The 24046-nt window shown below is 49.2% G+C and overlaps 2 protein-coding genes across 3 annotated transcripts in view; one reads left to right on the forward strand and one right to left on the reverse strand.

The window, feature by feature from the left end:
- Positions 1-14792, forward strand: part of ecpas (Ecm29 proteasome adaptor and scaffold) — a 15510-nt gene extending 718 nt beyond the window's left edge. The window contains exons 2-50 of one of the 2 annotated variants that reach the window (XM_068592072.1): positions 402-532; positions 817-933; positions 1239-1357; positions 1498-1644; positions 1791-1962; positions 2169-2308; positions 2538-2616; positions 2708-2827; positions 2965-3050; positions 3162-3237; positions 3349-3398; positions 3484-3550; positions 3713-3835; positions 3951-4054; positions 4205-4328; positions 4431-4511; positions 4601-4808; positions 4916-5007; positions 5151-5285; positions 5383-5554; positions 5756-5928; positions 6108-6209; positions 6375-6498; positions 6966-7111; positions 7479-7533; positions 7654-7768; positions 7883-7951; positions 8042-8159; positions 8275-8442; positions 8564-8643; positions 8765-8870; positions 8964-9011; positions 9103-9221; positions 9455-9605; positions 9722-9787; positions 9885-9974; positions 10074-10140; positions 10238-10329; positions 11002-11068; positions 11190-11387; positions 11478-11689; positions 11781-11824; positions 11918-12110; positions 12240-12387; positions 13093-13198; positions 13298-13386; positions 13465-13536; positions 13846-14005; positions 14052-14792. In XM_068592072.1, the coding sequence (XP_068448173.1) occupies positions 402-532; positions 817-933; positions 1239-1357; positions 1498-1644; positions 1791-1962; positions 2169-2308; positions 2538-2616; positions 2708-2827; positions 2965-3050; positions 3162-3237; positions 3349-3398; positions 3484-3550; positions 3713-3835; positions 3951-4054; positions 4205-4328; positions 4431-4511; positions 4601-4808; positions 4916-5007; positions 5151-5285; positions 5383-5554; positions 5756-5928; positions 6108-6209; positions 6375-6498; positions 6966-7111; positions 7479-7533; positions 7654-7768; positions 7883-7951; positions 8042-8159; positions 8275-8442; positions 8564-8643; positions 8765-8870; positions 8964-9011; positions 9103-9221; positions 9455-9605; positions 9722-9787; positions 9885-9974; positions 10074-10140; positions 10238-10329; positions 11002-11068; positions 11190-11387; positions 11478-11689; positions 11781-11824; positions 11918-12110; positions 12240-12387; positions 13093-13198; positions 13298-13386; positions 13465-13536; positions 13846-13985 (5501 nt within the window). In that variant the 3' untranslated portion in view covers positions 13986-14005; positions 14052-14792. Of the gene's footprint in view, positions 1-401; positions 533-816; positions 934-1238; positions 1358-1497; positions 1645-1790; positions 1963-2168; positions 2309-2537; positions 2617-2707; positions 2828-2964; positions 3051-3161; positions 3238-3348; positions 3399-3483; positions 3551-3712; positions 3836-3950; positions 4055-4204; positions 4329-4430; positions 4512-4600; positions 4809-4915; positions 5008-5150; positions 5286-5382; positions 5555-5755; positions 5929-6107; positions 6210-6374; positions 6499-6965; positions 7112-7478; positions 7534-7653; positions 7769-7882; positions 7952-8041; positions 8160-8274; positions 8443-8563; positions 8644-8764; positions 8871-8963; positions 9012-9102; positions 9222-9454; positions 9606-9721; positions 9788-9884; positions 9975-10073; positions 10141-10237; positions 10330-11001; positions 11069-11189; positions 11388-11477; positions 11690-11780; positions 11825-11917; positions 12111-12239; positions 12388-13092; positions 13199-13297; positions 13387-13464; positions 13537-13845 lie in introns of both variants that reach the window. The other variant, XM_068592070.1, reaches the window with a different exon arrangement.
- Positions 14793-15819: 1027 nt separating this feature from the next.
- smc2 (structural maintenance of chromosomes 2) lies at positions 15820-23572 on the reverse strand. Its single transcript, XM_068592201.1, has 25 exons — positions 23264-23572; positions 22871-23020; positions 22649-22771; positions 22520-22558; positions 22317-22427; positions 22184-22228; positions 21866-22099; positions 21480-21629; positions 21149-21382; positions 20870-21029; positions 20648-20765; positions 19967-20105; positions 19722-19841; positions 19404-19608; positions 19092-19227; positions 18574-18698; positions 18253-18446; positions 18028-18171; positions 17850-17924; positions 17454-17573; positions 17154-17354; positions 16947-17063; positions 16639-16799; positions 16390-16537; positions 15820-16280 (listed from the first exon to the last, which is right to left on the reverse strand). Exons 1-25 carry the CDS (start codon positions 23429-23431, stop codon positions 16095-16097), a joined length of 3603 nt encoding a protein of 1200 aa, XP_068448302.1. The 5' UTR covers positions 23432-23572; the 3' UTR covers positions 15820-16094.
- Positions 23573-24046: the final 474 nt, after the last annotated feature.

The raw sequence follows: 24046 nt of genomic DNA on the forward strand, positions 1-24046 counted from the left end.
GGTCGTGCGAAGACGGCGACGTAGCGTCAGAATTATATGAAATGCGTTGGTCTGTCAGTGGATGTAGCTAGCTAGCCGGGTTAGTGAACCATGCTAACGGAGAGGGTGAGAGAAGGTGTGATTGTTGCACCGGCTCATCAGCTGGCAGGGTCAGATTCACACTCAATCTGGCGACTGTCTGTCTGTCTTGTAACTCTCACTGCCCCATTTGAAGCTGTCGCACAGCGGGTTTTTATTTTGCATGTGGTTGCATAAAGCACACAATGGGGCTATGCTTCCATATTTGAGTTGGACAACTGTGCAACTATAGCTGCGTTATTTCTTCTAAACTGGTCTCGCGTTTAGTCACCATCCAGAAAATGAGACGTAATGGTTGATCAATGTGGGTTTTTGTTTTACAGATCAACTGGAACGCGTGTTCCTTCGCCTGGGCCACGCAGAAACCGATGAGCAGCTCCAGGACATTATCTCCAAGTTCCTACCGCCCGTGCTCCTCAAACTCTCCAGCGTCCAGGAGGGCGTGCGGAAGAAAGTAAGATGGATGTTGTCTGTGCCTATAAAGGAGATTACAAGGATGTGTGAGTCTCTGCTAGAGCTGCACCTCAGAGAAATGTAAATAGTTGGCAGTCAAAGGCCATCAGAACTCCCCTCCCCTCCTCAGATAATTGTTTTTTTCACCCCCAAAATTTAAGTAACCATAACACTTCCATTGTATGCAAACATGCTTATAATGGCCTTCAATCGTCCAGTTCTGCCAGTGACTGTCTGCATGTGTTGATCAAACCGCCTCTGAGCTTTCTTTGTCTTCTTTGCCAGGTGATGGAGTTGTTGGTGCATTTGAACAAGAGGATAAAAAGCAGACCGAAGATTCAGCTGCCAGTGGAAACTTTGCTGGTGCAGTACCAAGATCCTGCAGCTGCCTCCTTTGTGACGGTGAGGATCAAACGCAGTTCTTATGTAGTCAATATGTTTTGAAGTATCCATTCACAAAGCAATGAAAGAGTTGGGCTTTTTTTTTAAATGTGTTTGTGCATGCCATCACTATGGAAAGTAAAGCTAATACTGAGACTAATAACATATCTACAAGTTTTAACTCTGTATATTAAAAAATGCTAGATTTAGTTTTCACTGATCTGGGTTTCATTGCGTCGGTCTTGATCATTTTCATTTTAGTTTTCAGCAGCACTGTGTAATTTGACATGTGAAGTGACGATTGTTTAAATCCACGCATTTTGCAGAACTTCACTATCATCTACATCAAAATGGGCTACCCTCGCCTGGAGGTGGGAAAACAGTGTGAGCTGGCCCCCACACTTCTTACTGCCATGGAGGGCAAGCCTCAGCCACAGCAGGATAGGTGAGGGGGCGCTCGCACAACGTGGGATGCAAAAGCATATCAACTATGATCACAATACTGGATTAAACGTTTAACACAGATACTTTCCATGGTTCCTTGTCGGACTGTGACTTTGCATCACTCTCGCTTTCTTCTCTTAGCCTGATGCACCTGCTGATCCCCACTCTTTACCATATGAAGTATCCTGCAGACAAGAAGATCGTGTCTCCGTTCAACTTATCGGAGAGGCCAAAGACCGTGCAACTGCTGCTGGAGTTCATGTTGGATGTTTTACTGATGCCTTACGGGTGAGTTTGTGCCTTTGGCTATTGTCTGGGTTATTCGAGGGGTCGAACTCTTCAGCGCTTGAACACGAACATTGACCTGCTTTCTCTCTCTCTCTCTCTCTCTCTCTCTGTCTCTGTCTCTATCTCTCTCTCCCCGGCTACTCCAGGTTTGTGCTGAATGAATCACCGACTCGCCCTGCTCCCTCCATGGGAAGCCCTGCAGAGGGGACGGTGGCCGCGGGTGGCCAGGGTCTCCCCCAGCCTCCTCCAGGGATGAGTGTCTACGCTGCCAAAAGGGTGATCGGAGAGGCCCAGTGGAGCGCCGAGCAGCTCGAGCAGGTACAATCACTCGGACGGAGGATTGAGTGGCCGCCCTCGATTTAACATAAGAGGTCTCTAAAATTGAACGCATGTTCTTAAATGGCTCAATCCAAAAAGCTAACAGATTATAGATAATTATTAAAACATTTCATCCCCGAGCCCCTGTATGTTAAGGGGCCGCATAACCTTTATAAATCATTCATCCGGTATTTGGTTTTGAACAGTGTAAACTGGGCATCGTGAAGTTCATGGAGGCGAAGCAAATCCCGGAGTTGGAGACCGTGGTGCACCTGGTGGTGGCGTCGAGCGACACTCGACACGGTGTGGCCACCGCGGCTGATCTGGAGCTGAAGAGCAAACAGAGGTTGGTGAAGGAGCCGAATCATCTCCGGTTCATCAAGTCACCCATATGCACGTCGTCTTACCTTTTTAACGCCGTATGATAGAGTTCATTATCATGTTGGCTGTACTTGTTGTGCTTTATTGCTGATGCAATATTTTCAGGCTGGTATTTAAATCCTTCTGAAAGAGATGCTGAAAGCACAAACCTTTCTTCATCTCATTGGTTGTGTCCTTGTTTTATTTTCTTGCAGCATCATCGATTGGAACAATCCTCTGATTATCAACAAGATGTACAAGGTGTATCTGGGGGACGTTCCTCTCAAATCCAAGGTTTGTAAACTCGACAGTTAGCTGTGAGGTTTTTATCTTCTTCTTTTTTTAAACATTAGATGTTTATCAAACTATTTTGTCTGTGCACTAGGGAGGCAATGTGAAGCAAGAGTTGAAACACGAGCCAGTGAGCACCAGAGTCAAGCTGAAGATCCTGCCACATCTTCTGCGCTCGCGCCTCGCCGCAGAGTGCTTTCCAGCTAACATCCAGGTATGCTCTCGGCCCGTAATCGCCGGTACTTTTGCGTATTTTCGATTTTTCAAAAGATGGCTGGCGTTGGGCTAAATCCTTTTTTTCCCCTAATGCTCCTGTGTGCAGCGTAACCATTGCTTTCCTTTCCTCTCCAGGTTGTGTACGATGGTCTGTTTGGAGCCAACACCAACAACAAACTTCTGTCTCTCACCTTGCAGTTTGTCCATCACATCTGCATGATGTAAGAAGTGAACTTTTTTTTTCTTCTTCTAGATGCACACATGTTTTATTTATTTCCTTAGAAATATATATATTTTGCATTTGAAAAATAATATTTTGTCTGTTTTTTCAGATGTCCTGACACTAATAAACCTTTGGGACTGATGCTGCTTAATGGTCTCACTAAGCTCATCAATGAATACAAAGAGGTAAAACTACATATGACAACACGCATTCATACTGCATTGTCTGTGTTTACTGACTACTGTTAGATATTATATAAACGTGCATGTATACCTACAAAACATTTATTTTTGCAGGATCCTAAGTTACTATGTTTGGCCTACTCTGCTGTTGGAAAGCTGTCAAGGTAAAACTTTTTCTTCAACATTGATAGCTTGGTTTTGGATTTTAGCATTTCATACATATTCTACATGTTGTGTCCTCTCTTCTAGCCGCATGCCGCAGCTGTTCACAAAGGATATTGCACTCGTGCAGCAGTTTTTTGAGTCCATGTGCAAGGTAAGTGGAGGATCTCTGAAACATCTTGACGGTAAATGCAGTAAAAACCCGGAAGCACACAGCGGTACATTATAAAAAGACGTTTCTTTTCTCAGTCTCAATCCTAAGAGAATACAAATGGAGTCTCTGATATTGATGTTTCCAAAAAATCATCTTCTTCAGGAGGATTCTGACGTCCGTCTGGCCATTCAGGAAGCTTTGTCCATGATGGTCGGTGCTTATGCCAACCTGCAGGGGGCACTGCTGAACCTAATGGAGGCCCTGGTGGCTGCATACATCGGAAAGGTGAGACCACGCGGCGGAAACAAGATATTCGGTCAATAAAGACACACACAAAAAAACTACTCTTGATGAGTTCAGTAAATCGATATGAGGCCTAATCCAGGACTCTTTATTGCAGCCCGAGGTGCAGGTTCGCCAGGTGGCCATGAAGTTCGCCAGCACAGTGTTTGCTCCTGATCACGTGCCATCCAGATACCTGCTGCTGCTGGCGGCCGGAGACCCGTAAGTCCCGAAAACACAGAATTTTTTTACGTAACGGCAAAATGAATCGCAACGCAAATGAGTATTTTAGTGAGTCTCGAAAACGCACCTACATGGTGTTGCGGAAGGTAAAATAAGCTGTCGTTTTGTGTGTGTTTGTTTGTTTTTCAGGAGGGAGGAGGTGGCTGCGGAGGCCCAGAAGGTGCTGAGAGTTTTTCCGAACAAGAACTCTGAGAAGGAGGGGCCGAAGCGAATGCCCTCCTTTCCTGATATGGTGGCCTACGTCCAGGAGAAGGTGAGGTTTTGTGTTTTTGTTTTCAAGTCTCTTGGAGACAAAACTTCCTGGTTACACCCACGAACGAGTGATTTTTATCTCTTTTCTTCTTTTCATCATCAGGCGGCTCAGAGGATCAAGACTCCAGCTAAATACACTGTTGGAACCTACACTATTCCTTTCAACCCGTCTGCGTTTGGGGAGGTGAATCTGAATTGGCGATCAGGCTGTGAATGTCACTTTTTTTTCTTTTGCTGCAGACGCTTAACTCCCTCCTACCTCCATCTTCTCAGATCGTGCTCTACCTGAGGATGTGCTTAGCCCACAGCGCCGGGGTCACGCCCATGTCGGCGCGCCTGACCGACATGCAGGACGACGCGCCGGCCATCGGTCGGTACATCCGCACTCTGCTGACCGCCGAGCCTCAGTCCAAGGGTTCGGAGACGAACCCCGTCCACGTCTACATGGACCTGCTGCAGCAGCTGCTGTCTGCGGTCGGGGGTGAGTTAAACTGCTCTCTCCTGTGGTATTTCAAAGAAAAGAAATGTCTTGATAGTCATGATTTGAAACACTCCATGCGCCTCTCTTCTTTTTATTCGTCTCAACAGGAATCCCAGTCATGTACTGTCTCCTGGAGGCGGTGTCCGTCAGCCCAGAGATACTGGCGCCCAGATTTATCGATAAAATTGACTGGATCAAAGTGAGTATTCCCTCGATGCGCGATTTGGGACGGAGGCAAGTCCACGTTGTGGTTTATCGCGGCCGTAATTCATTAGCGAGACAAGGAGAGCCTGACTCGCACGTCTTCGCGTCAGCTGCAATAACAGACGTTGCACTCTCCAGAGTCTGATGAACACAAATAAGGAGGACCTGAGGGAGCTCGCGGCCCAGTTGTATGCTGTGGTGGTCTCCTCCATGACTGGCAACGAGCTGCAGGCGGCTGTGCACAACCTGCTCAAGATCACCAAGGACAACCATGTACGCACACCTTTTGTCTCCTCAGAGCACTTGTATGAATATATACGTGTGCATTTTTAACTTGTGAAAGTGTCGATTTGGATTTGTCGACCCACAGAGTCCTGAGACTCAGCACGGCGCCATCCTGGCTCTCGGCTACATGGTGGGAAGGTACATGAGCAAGAAAAAAGCTGCCACCTCTGAAGACTCCACGCACGACATGGAGCAGCAAATGAGCATCCCCTCCCAAGGAGATGATGAACTTGTTGCCATGGCCACCAAGTCAATTGGTATGCACTTTTTATTTTTGCGACAATAACCCGCAGCTCGGACTCAATAAATCTGTTTGAATGCCATTTATTTGGCATTTCAACCTTTTTGTGTGAACAAAAACGAATTGAAAACGCATAGCTTTTATCTGTCGGGGTTCATAACTGAGAAATGGGTTCAATCACACGTGTGTGTGTGTGTGTGTCCATCCATCCATCCAGGTTCCTTCCTGGACAGCAGTAGTGCGCTGCTGGCGGTGGCGGCGTGCACAGCTCTGGGAGAAATTGGCCGCAACGGCCCCCTCCTGATCCCCGCAGATGGAGCGGGCTTCACCAAACTGTCGGCCACGGAAAACCTGCTGGCTCGCATCCCATCTGGCAAGGAGAGCTTGAAGGTAACCGGGGGGGGGACTGCACGACAGGAAGTGAGCGCTGCGACGTTTTGTCCGGCGTCGACGAAGTTATTTCATTTGTTTTAAACGACGCGGCGGCTCTTCAGCCGAAAGATTTGCGGCGCGTATCGTCTTTTGTCTCTCACTCGTCCGACCTCTAACTGTCCCTGTACGTGGTCCAGATGAAGGAGCGATCGATCCAGACCTTGGGTTACCTGCCTGTGGGAGACGGAGACTTCCCTCACCAGAAGAAGCTGCTGCAGGGTCTCATGGACTCTGTTGAGGTATGAAACACACCGACTGCCTCGGACATAGCAAACCCTAAAGCTTCTGCAGAAGTGGGGCTTTTTGCACTCATAAATTATTCACATTCATTGACCTGGGACATTCCCCTCTAAGCTGTTAGCATTGAAAAGTGTCTCTAATTATATATATATTTCTGTCTGAAGGCCAAACAGGTGGAGCTGCAGTTTACAGTCGGCGAGGCTATAACCAGTGTCGCTATAGGCACCAGCTCCGGAGCTGCCAGAGACCCGTGGACCTGCACCGAGGACCAGTACAGCCCGCCACAAAGTTAGTACCTTCAGTTACAGGAGTTGAATTTGACTATTTACTGCACGCATTACCCGTCCAGTGAGAGGATCGCTCCTCAGTTGCTCTTCTGAAGGTGTCTTCCAATTTAGTTCTACGTTAATGTTGATTTAAAAATAAAATGTAAGGGGTTTTTTTTTGCTTATCCATCGCGAGGGTCCAAGGTCAGAAGGTGTCGTGTGCCGTACAGATTGCAGAGGCTCTCGTGGTGATTGGCTATTTAAATAAATAAATAAAATGTTCTTGACTTTGGGATCAGGTCATTTCTCAAGCTAAGTTCACACAAATTATGTATTTAGGCTGACTCCTCGTCGCAGTCTCGTCATGACGAGCCGTTCTCGTCATCAGATACGTGACGACTTAGTCCAACACCTCGAATGCCCCCTTCACGACTAAATTGATTAGTTAATTTGCGATCTCTCCAAAAACATTTCCACTTTCTTCCTTAGATGTGAAAAATAACGACGTGGTTCCCTGGGTCCTGAAGTCCATCCTGGCGAGGTACATACCCAGCCAGAACCCTCATGTCCGACAGGCGGCCTGCATATGGCTGCTGTCTCTGGTCAAGAAGCTCAGCCAACACAAGGAAATCACGGTGGGTGTTTTTGTACAGCGACGTACTCCTGAAAGGAAGATTAACCAAGAGAGGAGAACTTGAAGAGGCAGTGTTAAAACAACAAAAAAGAGCAGTGCCGAGTGATTTCAAATATTAGAAAAATGGTTGATGGTGGTAAACTTTGATCTTGTTTTTGGAGCGTGAGATCTGGAGTTAAGACCTCCGCACAGCAAGCCAACGTTTAGACGAATCACTCTCCTCCATCATTAAACTGTTCTCAATAGTTTTCCACATCTCAAACGCTCGTGAGAAAGAAAGTCATCAGTGCTTGAGGGCTACATTTTGTTTTGTGGCAAAGAATGAGAAGACTCTTGGTGACATCAAGACCTTCTCTTTCCTCTTCCAGTCCCATTTGAAGGAGATTCAGGTGGCGTTCATCTCTGTCCTCTCGGACCCCGACGGTAAGAAGAGACTTCCTCCCAACCCGACTGTCGGATTGATCCGTTACTACTCGACACCGGCTCTTTCTTGTTAACTGCAACTGTGCAACATTACCAAACCACCGCTTCCTCTCCCTTTAGAGCTGAGTCAGGATGTGGCGTCGAAAGGCCTGGGCCTCGTCTATGAGATGGGAGGAGAGGTTGACCAGCAAGAACTGGTGTCCACCCTGGTGGAAACGCTCATGACTGGCAAGAGGCGAGTGGGCGGTTGAGTAGTAGGAGAGGACTGAATGAAATTGCTGGAAAAGCGGCACGAGGAGGAGTGAGGTCATTCAAATGTTGTTAAATTCTTCTCTATCTTTGCCAACAGAGTGAAACACGCCGTTTCAGAAGACACCGAGGTGTTTCAAGGAGAAGGTTTGGGGAAAACTCCGGATGGGTAAGTTGGATGTCGCCATTTTCTTGCTTACTTGAATGTAATAGAAATGCTTTTTTGTGTTGCACAAATTTACCTCAACCCTCCCGGCAGACACGGCCTGACCACATACAAGGAGCTCTGCTCGCTGGCCAGCGACCTGAACCAGCCGGATCTGGTCTACAAGTTCATGAACCTGGCCAATCATCATGCCATGTGGAACTCGCGCAAGGTAAACGCGATCTCATGCGTCCAGTCGTCACCAAACCCCTTTCCCCTCCCCCTTTTTAACTATCTGGGGTGGTCCAACCCTTCCCTCCCACCTCCTGACCTCTCCTCCTCTCCAGGGGGCAGCGTTCGGGTTCCACATGATCGCGTCCAAGGCCGGGGAGCAGCTGGCCCCGTTCCTGCCCCAGATCGTGCCCCGCCTGTACCGCTACCAGTTCGACCCCAACCTGGGCATTCGTCAGGCCATGACCAGCATCTGGGACGCCTTGGTCACCGATAAGACCACGGTAAGAGCGGAAGTCTTGCACATGGTACACATAAACAAATCGGAAGTAGGAATAGACGTAGGAAAGACGTCTCGTCATTCGGGGTAACGGGCGGGTGTCGGTTTGTCCTGATGCCTTTCAGGTGGATAAGTATCTGAAGGAGATCCTGCAGGACGTCATTTCCAACTTGACCAGTAACACCTGGAGAGTCCGCGAGTCCAGGTGCAGCAGCTACACACACACACGACGCATCAAACTCCCAAAATGTGACTAATATATACATATACACATATATTGAAGTCCTAAGGTAAAAAAACCTTCGCTTGATTGATCATCCTTCCAGCTGCCTCGCCCTGAACGACCTGATTCGCGGCCGCCAAGCTGACGACCTCATCGATCACCTGGCGGAAATGTGGGAGACTCTTTTCAGAGTCCTCGACGACATCAAGGTGAGCGGGAATCGACGAGACGACGACTCGTACGAGGCCGTAAAATAGTCATCACTTGTAACCCGTTCCTGACCGCGTCCTTTTGCGTTTCAGGAGTCTGTGAGGAAAGCGGCCGACTTGACGCTGAAGACGCTCAGCAAGGTAAAAATAGTTTGTTTTCCGTACCGGCTCCTGTGTTTGTCTCGTCCGCGTTCACGTACCAGCGTCCTCCACCGCCTCTCTCCCTGTCCAGGTGTGCACTCGCATGTGCGAGTCCACGGGCTCTGCGGCCCAGAGAACCGTGGCGGTGCTGTTGCCCACGCTGCTGGAAAAGGGCATCGTCAGCAATGTCTCGGAGGTCCGCTCCCTGAGGTACCGACCCCCCCCTTCACCCTTTTTCCTGTGTGAACTTGATGTGGCGCTCAGCTCGTGCTACATGTCTGTCAGCGAAAACGCTCAATGAACATTTTTTAGAAGTGCGGCAGACTGAGTGAGCGTGTTCACTCGTCAAGCACACAGTCCTTAAACCCCTTTTTTTTGAGTTCTTCAGACTCTTTTTGTCTGCCTCGTTCTCCCTGAGCTAATCCGTTAAATTCCCCTCTCAGTATCCAGACCCTGGTCAAGGTCAGTAAGACGGCGGGTGCCCGACTAAAGCCTCACGCCTCCCGGCTGATCCCGGCCCTGCTGGAGGCCCTCAGCACCCTGGAGCCTCAGGTCCTCAACTACCTCAGCCTCAGAGCCACCGAGCAGGAGAAGGTGACCTCGGCCGCCTGCCCGCATCTTCGCTCCAATGTCTGCCGGCCAAAAGCCTGTATGATTGACTTCATGTTTGTCCTTCCTTATGAATTTGGGTTCTTTTTCCGCTCCTCCAGAGTGCCATGGACGCCGCCAGGCTGAGTGCCGCCAAGTCCTCTCCGATGATGGAGACGGTCAACATGGTAACCAAAACCTCATGAACGATTGACACAAAAGCCGGTCTGCGATCTGTTTTGTGACGCCTCGTGTGTGTGTGTGTGTGTTTCCCTCCGTGCTCAGTGTCTGCAGCACCTCGATGTTTCCGTGCTTCCCGAGCTGGTTCCCCGGCTCTGTGAGCTGCTCAAGAGCGGAGTCGGCTTGGGCACCAAGGTAGACCTCGCACCTCTTTTCCGTCCAAGACGTGTCTTGAATGTTTGGCCTCTTGTCTCAGGAAGCTCGTCTCTGCTTTTGTTTTTTTTCCCCACACAGGGAGGCTGTGCCAGTGTCATTGTCTCTCTCACAGTGCAGTGCCCCCAGGACCTCACCCCGTACTCGGGTACAAGAAGCGCATCTCTTTCTTGCATGTGTTTTTTTTTTTTTTAATGTTTAATGCTCGTAATCTCACGGCAAAGATTTGTTTTTGTTGTTCTCAGGTAAACTGATGAGCGCTCTGCTGAGCGGCATCCATGACAGAAGCACTGTCGTGCAGAAAGCCTTCGCCTTCGCTTTGGGACACCTGGTCAGGGTGAGCACCGCGTCTGTTGAACTTTTTTTTTGTGTGTGATAATGACAGCAGGACTTGTTCACGCCGTTATTATTGAACAACGGCCCACGCTGCTACGTTTCCATTTTTAAAACGCATATCTTTTGCAAAGTTTTCACTGAGCGTCCGCGCTAAGCCGGAGTTTTAGAGCAGTGGTCTCCAACCACCGGGCTGCGGCCCGGTACCGGTCCGTCGGGTCGCAGAGAAAGAATGCATGGAAAAAAGAAAAAAAAATCAAAGTCAAAAAAGTTTTTATTTTGAAAAAAGACCGGATCCATCCATAACCAGACATAACCTCTTGACAGTAGTAGATAGCTACCCCAAAAACAAAACTTAAAAGTCTCCTCTCACGTTCGCTACTTGATTGGGTCTTAGCGGTCAGGAGGCGTGTCCTCCCCTAATTCGTCACGCCCGGTCACATGACTGAGCAACATTTCGTCCGAGAGTTGAAATCTTTTGGCCCTCTTTTTTAGGGGTAGGGTTAGGTGGAAGCCGTGCTTCCCCCTGCAGTTGGTAAAATCTACAATATGCGTTTTCAAAGGTTGCCGTGTGGCCACACGATCATTTAGAAAACAAAGCTGAAATACGTGGTTTTAAAACAGTGTGTTGGTGTGGATGCAGCCTTAGTAACAACCCCTCTCTCCCCCCCACCAGACAGCAAAAGACAGCAGCGTGGAGAAACTACTCCTGAAGCTCAGCGGCTGGTACTTGGAGAAGGAAGGTGAGCCGGCGGGAACCAAACACCTTCACAATATCATGTTTTTATGTGCATTAAAGCCAATGTTGTCATTGGGACTCGGCTCTCTTTCTTCCTCCTCTTCCTCCTCTCTCTCATTCCCTAGAGCCGGTGTACAAGTCGTCCTGCGTGCTGACCTTGCACGCCATCAGCCACTACAGCCCCGACGTGCTGAAGGGCCACGCGGGCGTCGCGCTGCCGCTCGCCTTCCTGGGCATGCATCAGGCGCCGGGCCCCGACGAGGAGAAAGGAGAGGGCCACGACGCGGCGCTGTGGGCCGAGGTGTGGCAGGACAACGTCCCGGGTGAGAAGCCATGATTTATACAACAGTTACAGCGGCTGTGTGTGTCTGTGCGCGTGTGTGTGTTTTTCTGAACCCTTTGTGTTCCTCCAGGCAGCTTCGGGGGAATCCGGCTCTACATGACGGAGCTGATCGCCATCACGCAGAAGGCGCTGCAGTCCCAGTCCTGGAAGATGAAGGCGCAGGGCGCGGCCGCCATGGCAACCGTTGCCAAGGAACAGACGGGCTCGTTGGTGGCGCCGCACCTCGGCATGGTGCTGACGGCGTTGATGCAGGGGCTGTCCGGGCGCACCTGGGCCGGCAAGGTGGCGGCCGATAACGCAACAGAACAATGACAAGGAGACGTCATTTTTTTCACAATTATATATTCATACGTTTATTTCCGTCGTGTTTCAGGAGGAGCTATTGAAAGCTATTGGATCAGTCGTCTCCAAATGCAGGTAATGGAAGTTTTAACAACATTAATTAATAGTTTTATTCATTTATAAATGTTTTTCATACGTACTTGCTTCCATTTTTCTTCCGTCTTGCAGCGCGGAGCTGAAGAAGCCCGGCGCCGGCCAGCCCACCATCGCCGAGGTGCTGGAGCTGGTGTTGAAGGAGTGCCGTAAGGAGAGTCTGGTGTACAAGATGGCCGCTCTGCGCTGCGCCGGCGACGTGCTCCACAGCAGCCAGGAGGACCGATTCAGCGACATGGCCGAGATCCTGTTCCCCCTGATCAAGAAGGTTTGAGATCCGCTCCGCTTCGATGTCGCTCGTTTTCCCTAACAAAGCGCCGCGATGGAAGACATCGCCGGTTGAAAGGCGCTCCATCTCATCCCGCCCGTGTCTTTCCCCCTCTCCCCTCCCCGACAGAACTGCCCGGAGAGCGGCGGCGCCTCGAAGCGCTCGCTGGAGGACGACGACGACCGAGACGTGAAGGAGAAGGAGCTGCAGACGGAGGCCCTGCTCTGCGCTTTCGAGACTCTCGGGAAGGCCTGGCCCCGAAACCCCCAGACTCAAGGTGAGTTCTGGACGCGGACCGCGACGCAGTTTCAGGGAAATTAATGAACCCTAAAGCGTTTTTTATTACGCTGCAGAATAGTTTGACAGGGGAAGGGAAAGGTAAATCCTGGACACTTATTAACATCCACACAACAGCATGAAGTCCAGACCGTAGCGTACTCCTCTGTCAGATGGACTTGGACTTTAACTGATGATTTTTAAATGTGTTTTCTTTACAAAAAACTACTTTATTACTAAAAACCAACGTGAGAACTCGTTCCTCTTGAGGGGAGTGCTAAAACGTTTCTTAAACATTCTGAATCGACCGTTATGAACTTAATTTTAGCCGGTAAACGGCGCACTCCTTCAAAATAAAAGCACCAGACAACAAATGATGAAACCAAATACATTTTGTTGACGGCAGACCAAATCATGCAACAAAATTGATCGGCAAACAGTTTCTAACTTACACAAACTGTTGTTCCTGCCTGTCCTGGAGGCTGATCTGATGCAACGGCTGCCATCCTGCCTGCCCTCTTGCAGCCTAAGCTTGTTCGATTTGGCTTAGTTTGTGCGTCTTCAGTGCGCTTAAGTCACCGGAAGCGATGCATCTCCTAAACTGGACGTTCTTAAAAACCTTTTGCCGTCAGTTATCCACTAAATAGGACTGAGCTCACGGCGCTGTAACGCAGTCGTATAATTGTTGTGACCTTTGTGTCCGTAGCTGGTTTCCAGGTGGCGGTGTGCAGCCTGATGTGTGAGAAGCTCAAGCTGAGCACCTGGAGGGTCCAGCTGGCTGTGCTGCAGTGCATGAAGGCGTACTTCAAGGGGTAAGGACAAACATTGCTCTCTGAAATAAAGAAATAAACCCTCCCTGCATTCATCCGGCGGCTGGCGCGGCGCTCACGGTGAACATCTCCAATCCGCAGGTTGCTGCTGCTGGAGAATGGCAGCGAAGATTCGGCCGCGTTGTCGCCGATCCTCGCGGAGACCTGCGGCGCTCTCACGCATCCTTTAGGTGAGGAGCCTCGCGGCCGTTGGGCATTCAGGGGACATTAATGGTTTTTTTTATTAACATTTTGTTCTTCATATCCAGAAAACAAAAGTTACTCCTCCGTGAGGACGGAGGCCTTGTCGGTGGTGGATCTGATCGTGAAGAGAACCGGAGGTCAGTATTCCCACGACACACTTTTCCTTCTTATTTCCTCCTCGTTAGATGCTCGTTTCTCCTCCTTTTCTCCTCCTCTTCTCCTCCTTTTGCTCATTGCATCCACCGTATGTTAGAAATCTAACCGCAGGTTGTTTCTGTAATGACGCTGAGACTCAGTCTTCTACAGGAGAGGCTGTTATCGGGTTACAGTCGCCAACATGCTCGTGTAAACGATTGACTTTGTATGTGCTCCATTTTGTGTGTCTGTGTGTGTGTGTGTGTGTGTGTGTGTGTGTGTGTGTGTGTGTGTGTGTGTGCCGTCGACAGAGAGCAAACAGTGGGACTGCATGTCCGTGAAGAGCCGGGAGCAGCTGCAGCGCTCGCTGTCGACGCTGCAGACCGACAGCAGACCTGACCTGAGGGACAAGGCCCAGGAGCTGCGCAGGCACATCCAGAGCCAACCCTGAGCACGCTTACACACACACACACTTACATATACATACATACACACACACACTTACATATACATACATACACACACACACTTACATATACATACATGCACACACACACTCACACAGAGAGCTCACCAGCCAAGATTCCTGGTCATAAACAAAATAATACAACCAAATGGAGCATCAACTCCTTTTTGTTTTTTTTACTTCATTATCAGTCAAACACACTCCTGTCTGTCTGTTGCTGTTTGATGCAGTTATCTTCTCTTAAAATGGATATTCACTAAACCTCTCAAGTCTTTGCCTTGCTTCTCCTTATAACCCGTGAGCTGCTCCGCTCAAGCTGACACACACACACACACACACACACACACACACACTGATTTCTCATTTGTGGCCATCCGCGCTTGAAGAGAGATCACGGTGACGCAACTTTGCAGCGGCGAGCGCCGCCGCTATCGCAACGTGTCAATTTTTATTTGGTTCGTTTAAATGGACGGTAACATAATGAAAATAAAAGCTATATAAACCGATGTGTTGGGTTTGTGGACACTGTATATCTATAGCCCCAAAATGGGGACTTTTACTACTGTTGTGGGTTCGGTCGCGTCCTCTCCGCTTGGCCACCGCAGCCGTAAAGCGCTGCGTGTCGGGGACGTCGCTGTCCGGCTCCTGGTTGCAAAGTGGATTAACAAAACGGGCCCTTTTTTAGTGAGGGCTCCAGAAAGAAAGGAAACAAACAAAAAAAACAACCCTGTTCAGTTGAAAGTGATGCTATAGTTGTTTGAATTTGTCTCTGATTTAAATAAATAAAACTACCATGACAATTTTCACATGTGACTCTTTTTGTCCTCGTACGGAACGATGTTTTAAACAAGTTGACAAATGCATTTAAATCCAGCTCTTGAACGCACACTTTGAGACAAACACGTACAAAACACTGTAAAATAAGGTTAAACCTGCACCACACGAGGGTTAAGTTATTTATTTTAAAGGTTTTTGTTGCATCAACCGCAGCAGCGGCATTGTCTAGTCAAGTTGTGGCCGTTACTACGATCCTCCGTAGGTTCAACAGGTGGAGCACCTGTTGAAGGGGTATTAAGTTGTTTAACCTTTTGGAAACTGTACGAAAATCCTCCCGCTCCCATTTTAAGTCCCAGCATGCCCCATTAGGACAATCTTGGCTTAAAATACATTTTCCATTTTTGAACCGAACGACAGTTTTTTGACTGAAACTCCTTCCTAACAGACCAAGACTTTGTTTTATTGTGATTTTTGTTGCAGATTCTGATTCTTTAGGTCCTAATCTTTCCAAAAAGGTGTCTTATTGACGCTTCAAGAGGCTTTTTTGGGGAATCTGGCTCATATCATGCTGGATGTTCATAGTTACAATCAAAATATCTTTTAAAAGTGATTTTTTTGCAGATATACATTTTTTTCCCAAGAATTTGCTGAACAAATACATACAATAAACACAAGTATTGGAATTATTTGGGTTTCCTACAACAACACAAACAGGGAAAACGAGGTCTGGAGCCAAGATTGGTTCCAGTTTTTAACGGGTTAATGAAGACGAGTAATGTTGTTGCTCACCCTGAAAAATATAAACGTAACTTTCAAGGGTTGTGTATTACTGTTTTTAATCATCCGGCTTGTTTGTGGTGGAAATGCATCCTGTTAAATTGTGAATATCGTCCCGGCAGTAAATGTCATGTTTCCTCATGAAGTCTGGTGTTCGACCCTCTGGTGTCCCACCGCTGCAGGTTTTGGCTTTTAGTTTCATCCGATCCATAAAGCAGTTTGACGACACAGCAATGAGAAATGAACACATTGTTTATTTCACCTGCTTTATTTACTAAAATATAAACATGTTAGCTGCATATAAAACTGACAATGTGGCAAAACAGCATGCAGAGAGAGAGAGAGACAGGATAACAGAGGATAACAGGATAGTTCAGACAAGACATGTACAGGTCAAGAGGTTTGAAATACACAGAAGTGAAGAAGCTCCACACTCATAAACAAGTCTTGAGATCAGCACGAAGCGAAGACCACCGATGGGAGGCGGCCGGTAAAAACACAAGCTGCTGGCGCGCGCCACGCTGACACGTTATTGAGCGATCAGCTGACCACCGGCTTGTTCCTGCGGTCCTTCTGCCGCGCCTTGTCCGAGCTTTTCTGCGGAAGGTCGCCGTGGTTCTGGCTGAGCGCCGTCCGCGACACGGCGGACATGCCGTCGACGAACTTGGTCTTGAACAGGACGTTGGCGTTGGTGAACATGCCGTCCTTCAGGGACACCACCACGAACTGCAGGGAAGGAGACGGTGGGGAATTCAGCGAGGTCACTCGTGTGTGTGTTGATCGCGGTAGTTTGTTTGAGGGTTAGTAATGTGTGTGTGTGTGTGTGTCGACCTACCTGCGAGTGTCTGAAGTGTGTGCGCAGCATCTGTCCGATGTTCTGTGTGTGCGAGAGATCCAGGGCGGCGTCCACCTCGTCCAGGATGTAGATGGGGGCCGGTTTGAACAGCAGCATGGCCAGGATGAGCGACAGGGCCACCAGAGACCTGGACAGACGCAGAGAGGTCAACAAAATACAGATTAAAAAAAAAAATGACTGGGCTCCTTGTCCATGGAAACCTTTACACCGGCCCGAGATGCTGCTGACCTTTGCCCGCCGCTGAGCTCAGTGAGGTTCTCCTTCCAGGTGTTGCCCAAGGCCACCTTGAACTCCAGACCCTCCAAGACGCCACAGCCCTGAGGCGGAGCCAGCTTAGCAGTGGCCCCCGGCAGGAGAGTGGAGAAAATAGAGCCGAAGTCCTTGTTCACCTGTGGGGGGGGAGGAGATAAGGAGTAAGGAGTCCAGGGATTAGTGACGAAGAAGCTAATAAATAGGCAACGCTGCGTGTTTATTGTGTCTCTGTGTGTAGTGTGAGATGAAAGTCAGCCGCTGTTGCAAATGTGTAAAAATGAAACCTTCTGCCAGGCGACGTTGAGAGCCTCGTTCTTCTTCTGGTCCAGCTCCTCGATGGTCTGCAAGATCTTGGCCTTGTCGTTCTCCACGATCCTCTTCTTCTTCATCAGGTCGTTGTACTGCGGGGGGGAAGACAGCCGTGTCGGATTAACGTCGACTCATCCAACAAAGACGCAGCTGCAGACGCAGCAATGTCCCTCCGCCCTCACCCTCTCCTCCGCCTCGTTCAGCATGTTCATGGCCCTCTTGTTGACGTTCCTCTCCAGCTTGGCGGTGGTCTCCTCCAGCTTCTTCAGCCGCTGGCCGGCCTCGCGGGGGTTGTTGGTCTTGAAGTCGTACGAGGTGTTGGGCTGGCCGAAGTACTGGCGCTCCGACCGGATCCAGTCGTGTTCCTCCAGCATCCGGGACACCTGGAGGGGAAGGGGTCGCGGAGATGAAACTTTCAGGAATTATACTACTTCAGTAAGGGGGTTGTGTGTGTGTGTGAGTGTGTGTGTGTGTGTGTGTACCTTGTCAGCAGCTTCCTGGCTGTCTTTGCGGTGCTTACTGATGTTGTGCTCCAGCTCCTTGATCTTCAGCTGGACTTCGTTGTTCTGCTCCCTTATCTTATTGGCCTCTGAGCTCTTTCCCTGGAACGTTCAAATTGGATCAAACATAAATAAAACAATGAAGTCATATCTGAAAATTCCACAGCCGTAAAGTGAGCCAGCGCTAGACAATTAAGACAATTAAGATGGACAGCTCAAACACCGGCCTTCACGCCCGACACTGTCTAACGTCTGTTGCTCCTACAGAGCGGCCATGACGGTAACGTGGACGCCGTCACAGCAGAGAGGAGGGCTATTCTGTCCCTGGAGAGATGTTGCCAAATCCCACACCGTCCTTTTTTTAAAAAAAAAAATCACCTTGAGCTCTTTGTCCTGAGCCATGATCACTTCCTTCTGGTTGGCCAGCTCCTCCTGGGCTTTGCGCACGGCCTCCTGCCCGCCGAGGGAAGGAAAATGAACAACACCGGAGTGAACACTTATACCTAGAAATGTGAACTCTTGGAGGACACTTTTTCTAAAAGGCACTCGTAAATACCTTGTTCTGTGACACGGTGCGAGCCATGCTGTCTATCTGCTCCTTGATGGCCCCCATGGCTTCGTCTACGGCCTGGATCTGCTGCTGGTAGCCGGCCTGCTCCCTCCGCAGCTCCTCCAGCTCCAGGGCCACGGCGTCGGACTCCTGCGGGGAAAAAAGTGAACCCGTTGGCGTCGTTCTCGCAGAGCCTCGTCACCGTGGAGGACGACCGACCGAGCGGCGTACCTGCTGCATCTGCTTCAGCTTCTTGTTGAAGGCGTCGGCTTTGGCCTTGGCCGCGTTGAGCTTCTGCTGGGCGGCCTTCAGCTCCTTCTCCCGCTCGGCCTCGGCGTTCTTCATCTTGTCCTCCAGCACCTTGTACTTCTCCTCCGCCCGCTTCTGCACCTCCTTGGTGACGCGCAGGGTCTCCTCGCTCTCCTCTGGTTCAGCACACACACAACACACAACACAGTTAAGTTAGCACAACAACAACACATTCAAGCAGGACCGATGTGTCCTGGTGGAGTTCAGTCATCGTAAATTGTGCATTATTGCGCTCATTCGGACCGATGGCCTTGCGCAGCCTCTCCAGCTCCTCTTGCTGCTGGTGGAAGGAGCTCTGCTGCACTTTGGTCTGCAGAATCTGCTCCTCCTCGACCTTCAGCTCATACTGGTGCTTCAGCTGGCGGTACCTGGAGGCGAGGAAGAGCAGTGAATGAAGACGAAGCAGAAGAAAATGCAGCATGTGGCCGGAAAGAATACGAGGTAATGAAATCCAGAAAACACCCCGATGATGTGAAAGCGAGGTTATTTTGAGACTTAAAATGTCTTAATACTAGTATTGACATTTTAAGAAAAGTCCATAGCAATGTTGGGGAGATATATATTTTGGATATGGATTTTTGACCAAGAAACCTACTAAAGAGGACGTCTCAAATGTGTAGAAACATGGCGGTTCCCTCTGGTGGACAAACTTTGTAAAAAAGGTAAAAATGTTTTTTCGCATCCGTCATGAACTTTGATTTAAACTATGCCCGATTTCTCTGTTTTAATTAATGTGTGTGTGTGTGTGTGTGTCTACATACTTCTCTGCGGTTCCCTTAAGGCTGGCCAGTTGTCGCTCGACATCCTGAAGCTGGGCCTCTTGGTGGCTCAAGTTGTCGCGAACCTCCTTCAGTTCCTGGAGGCTGGACAGGACCGATGCCGACTGGGAGCGAGCGCCTGGAAGAGAGAGGGGGGGGAAAAAGACATTGAGCATCGAAATATGTTGGATTGCACGTGTCCAGCGGGTAGAAACTGGCATTCCAGGGATGTGCAGAGGCTTTTGAAGATGAAGACGGGGAAGCATGAAGCAATAATAACGTAATAAGGTACGCCCCCTCCCCTCCTGTTCTCACCTCCGCTCAGGGTCCCCTGGGGGTTGAAGGTGTCCCCTCCCAGAGTGACGGTCTTGGTCATCACCTGCTTATCGAAAGCCACTTTTTTGGCGTTGTCCAGGGAGTCGCACACCAGCGTGGAGCCGAAGACGTACTCCATGGCCTTACGCAGGTCAGACTCGTAGCCCACAAGGGACAGAGCCGCGTGGACGTTGTTCTCTCCGACCTGGAGGGGGGGAGGGAGGTGAAGGGGAAAGGAGGAGACGAGTCAGCGCCATTAAGGATCGGACGGAGCGACGACTGAATTTGCAACCCCCGGGCAGCGATCAGACGCCTCACCAGGCTCTTGGCGGCGTTCACCACTCTGTCGCTCAGCGTCTTGGCAGAGATCTTGTTCAGGGGGATGATGGTGTACCTCCGCTGCAGCTCTCCCTTCTCCAGCAGTTTCTTACCGGTCACCTGGACACGGACACAAAAATAAAATGTAAATAAATGCATTCACACGGTCCGGTCAGCGTTCCACCGGTGAAGCGAATGAAAAACATCACAGGATCATCGTGACGCGATTCCACCAACACGCCCACCTCTGTGTCTACTATGATGTTATAGAGACGACCTCCTGCGACGACCTCCAGCCCTGTTGCGTAAGAGAGGTCGCGCACTGTGATCAGGTTAGCGAGCAGCCCCTTCACTTTGCTCCGGTCCCATCCTCGCTCCGGGTCCCTTTGAGACGGGAAAACAACGAGAAACACATTAAATACTAAACTGTAACTTTCTCAGGGCCAAATACGATAAGAGACCTAATTCCATTTATCATTTTCTGAGCTTTTATTGATTTTTTTAAATGTTTTATGATGTCATCACACTTTAAAATGTACATATGAATATGATTTTGTGGTATAAAATGGAATTCATGGTGCTTTTAAAGACTGGCTAAGGAGCATCTCTCTGTGTGTAAAACAAACTGAGGTTTTCAGGGAAGATTTTCTTTTTTAAATGGCTAAATGCCAACAAATATGAATTGTAGTAGAATATGTGGTTTCCCCCCACACTCACCTGTGTGGATGAGCAGGGCCTTAATTCTGACTAGATTAATAAATCCCATCGAAAAAGATTATTTTGCCTGAAAATGGGTTATTTATTTTTATTTGTGCGTGTTTGTGTGAATGTGTGTATAATTTCCAACCCACTATCAGAGGTCAAACTATCAGAACGTCTATATTTCCGACCGTACCGTGCCAGTAAAGAGACGAGCGAACACGTACTTGTAGTCAAAGCGCAGGTTGGGGAAGCGAGACACGTGGCGCTCGTAGGTCTCTTTAAATTTCGCGACCTCTCTGGACAGCTGCCTTCTTTTCTCCAGCAAATTCTCCTCCTTCCCGTCTGAAAATACATGTACACAAACCCCAAAAAATATTAAATGCACACCATGAAAAGGGAATGGCTGCTGCCACAAGAGGCCGTCTGCCTGCTCTCACTCAGCATACCTTCATAGTTGAGTTTAGCGAGCTCCGCCTCCAACTTCTCCCTGCTGGTCCTGACGACCTGCAGAGCGTCCTGGTCCTTCTTGTAGCCGCTGTCCATCTTCTTCACCTCGGCCTGTTTGGTCTTCAGCTCGGCCTGGGCATGCTTCAAGGTCATCTGGGCCTGAACGGAGAGGAGGAGGGCGGGGACCAAAAGGGATGAACGACCTCTCGGCAAAACGCCAGGAAAGGAAATGGGAGTGTATTCTCCCCTGTTGAATAAGCCCAGAGTCCTTTCCTCACCTGCTTGGCCTCGGTGTCCGCCTTGCTCATGTCGTTCTTGCAGGTCATCATCTGCCCGGCCAGCGTGGCCTCCTCTCCGTCCTCGTTGGTGGAGAGGCCCGCCGACACGGCCCTGAAATGCTGCTCGGCGGCCTCCAGGGCGGCGCCGTCCTTCTGTCCCTCCTCCTGCAGGGCCTTAAGCTGCTCCGTCAACTTGGAGACTTCCTTTTCTTTTACCACGAGCATTTTCTTGTCCTAAGGATGGACAGAGGGGGGTAAACAAGTGTTTGTTACAGACATTAGAGATTGAAGTCATATGGACGCAAATGAGCTCAGTGTGTTGACCCGTTACCTCCTCCATACTCTTGACGAGCTCGTTCCTCTTCTTGGTTTCGTCTGTGACGTTCTGTTTCTTCAGGTCCAACGCGCTCTGAGCTTTGGCGTCCACGCGTTGCACGTCAGCCAGAGTCTCCTCCAAGGATTTCAACACTCCGTTCACTTCCTACAGATCAGCAGATAAGCATTAAAAAGGCGAAGACATAGGACTTCAGATTCCTTTCCTTTTTGGTTGTTTTATCAAAATAAAAAACATACAGAACATTGAATTTTGATTGGCTGCAGATCATTTTTGGACACTTCTTCCAAAAAGTCTTGCGAAGCCAAAGAGATTCACCCGGGGACAAAGATTCAAATTTAGAACGAGATCGACTTCCAGGGGAAAAGAGTGGCCCAACACACCTGGTCCTTTTTCCTCTGCAGCTCCTGGATCTGGGCCGACAGCTCGCGGACTTTGCTCTCGTTCTCGGCCATGCTCGTCTGCATCTTGGCGATGTTATCCTGCATCCCCTTCAGATTGTCCGCCGACTTCAGCTTGGTTTCCTCGGCGCACACAAACAGCCAGGCCACGTACAGCCGGGACAGGTGCTGGATCTCACGCATCAGCTTCTGGTACTCCAAGTACGACGACCGTTCCTGCAGCGGGAGGAACAAAATGTTTGACAGGGATACCGCCTCATTCTTGTCTTTCTCTACATCTCAACTCCGCGCTGAACCTACCTCTTGGAGTTTCTGCATGGTCGGAGTGATTTCCTCATCCAAAATCTTGGGAGAGAAAACAAAGAGAGGTGTTTTAACATTAGTTGCGGTTGCATTCGCAGAGTGACGTCGAGCTCAACGAGTCAAAACACACCGTTTGAATCTCCTTCAGCTTGGCCTCCTTCTTCTCTATGGTTTTCTGAGCGCTGAGCTTTTTACACTCGTACATCCTGGTTCCCGCCGCCTCCTCGATCATGGCAAGGATCTAAAAAAAAGGAAAAAGAGGAGATGGTCATTGAAGGCGGAAAAAGGCGGGTAGACTGTATGACATAGCACCGATGGGGGACAGCGCTTTACCTCAGGTGGCTTCATGTTGAGAACTTTGGTGATCCTCCCCTAAAGTGTTGGAGAACATCACATGATCAAATACCGTAGAGGGGGTTACAAACACTGTCACTCGCCACCTGCTGCGGACACGAGACCCACCTGCATGATGAGAAAATGGGGGTTGTTGACGTTGAGGCCGACGGAGCAGAACAGGTCCTGCACCCTGGTGTTGTTGGCGTTCACTCCATTGATGAGGTACTTGTTCCTGCCCCCGATCACCACCTGAGACACGGTTATATAAATCAGTTACAGCGTCAGCGTTGAACACAATGACCAGTTGTGTGCCAGCGACAGAGCTGTGGGTCCATTTCTCGGGCCGACCTGTCTGGTGACGGTGATCTCGTCGTGGGTTTCGAAACCCAGAGGACTCTGGCTTTTGTTGGAGTTGTCAAAGGTGATGGAGACCGTGGCCTTGGTGATGCCGCCCTGCCCATTCTTGTAAACCAAGTCCTGGAGGTTGGAGGCTCGCACCTTTCAGAGGAGTGAGGGAGGGGGGATGAAACAGAGAGAAAGCGTTGCTGGTTTTAAAAGAGGGACCAGTTTACTTGAGTTTTAATTAAGATGATTCTGGCTAACAGCTAGCTTAGCTTCCTGGCTGTGTTTTGGTAGTTGACAACTCTATGACGTGATTCATTTTCAGGTCAACAACTAGCTAGCTGGGTAACTTTAATCCTTGGAGCTTTAACGGCCATATCACATACAACACACACTCACATGGCTGAGGTTGGAAATGCCCAAAAGGAAACATATAGAGTCCAGGATGTTGGACTTGCCGCTGCCGTTCAGCCCGGTGATGGCGTTGAACAGCGGGTCGAAGCCGTTGATCTCCGTCCTCTGGGCGTAGGATTTGAATCCCTCAAGGATAATAGACTTGATGTACATCTTCAGGCTTCCCGCGTATTCCGGAAAAACAGATTATCGGTGTTTGAAGAACAAATCGACTACTTTAAAAAAATTTGAAGCACTGGCTTATCGCCCAGTGTTTACAACCGACAACAGGGAGACTCGCTCCTCTCTTCTCACTTGAATTTTGGCGGCAGGCAGGGAGCCGCTAGTCGTCCCCTTTGCGCCGGAGACAGAACGAGGATATAAATAAAAATATCTTCACACGCTCTTTGTGCGTATATTGAATGAATGTATCAATAATAAAATAATGTTCACTCTAAGTGTAAATGTAATATGGAAGGAACGCCGTTTTTGATCATTTTATGTTTCTTTTCGTCAGGCAACGTTTCGGGCTACTAAGTGCTCTCTGCCACCTGTAGCCGTGTTTTGGGGCCACCTGTCGGTAGAGAGCTGAACTGCAGATGGAAGAAGAAATATCTCACCCGCTGTCAAACGTGGACAACAATTAGATTTATTAAGTTTACTGGAAAACTGTTAAACCTCAGCCTCAAACCTCAGGGTATTTTGGCCACAGCAAATACAAATATAGTAATAATGATTGCACGTGGACTACTGCAATTTTATTGTTTTTATTTATGATTCTACGATGTT

Source organism: Clinocottus analis, unplaced genomic scaffold, assembly GCF_023055335.1.
Source record: "Clinocottus analis isolate CAN_PGR_092001 unplaced genomic scaffold, fCliAna1.0.p SCAF_26, whole genome shotgun sequence".
Taxonomy (NCBI): domain Eukaryota; kingdom Metazoa; phylum Chordata; class Actinopteri; order Perciformes; family Cottidae; genus Clinocottus; species Clinocottus analis.

Excerpts from the sequence above, each read along its gene's own strand:
- smc2 (XM_068592201.1), bottom strand. The coding sequence starts at position 23,431 with ATGTACATCAAGTCTATTATCCTTGAGGGATTCAAATCCTACGCCCAG. Across the intron at positions 21,630-21,865 it reads TGCAGAGGAAAAAGGACCAG|GAAGTGAACGGAGTGTTGAA; the intron begins GTGTGTTGGGCC and ends GCTGATCTGTAG. Across the intron at positions 19,609-19,721 it reads TGAACGCCGCCAAGAGCCTG|GTCGGAGAGAACAACGTCCA; the intron begins GTGAGGCGTCTG and ends CCCCCCCTCCAG.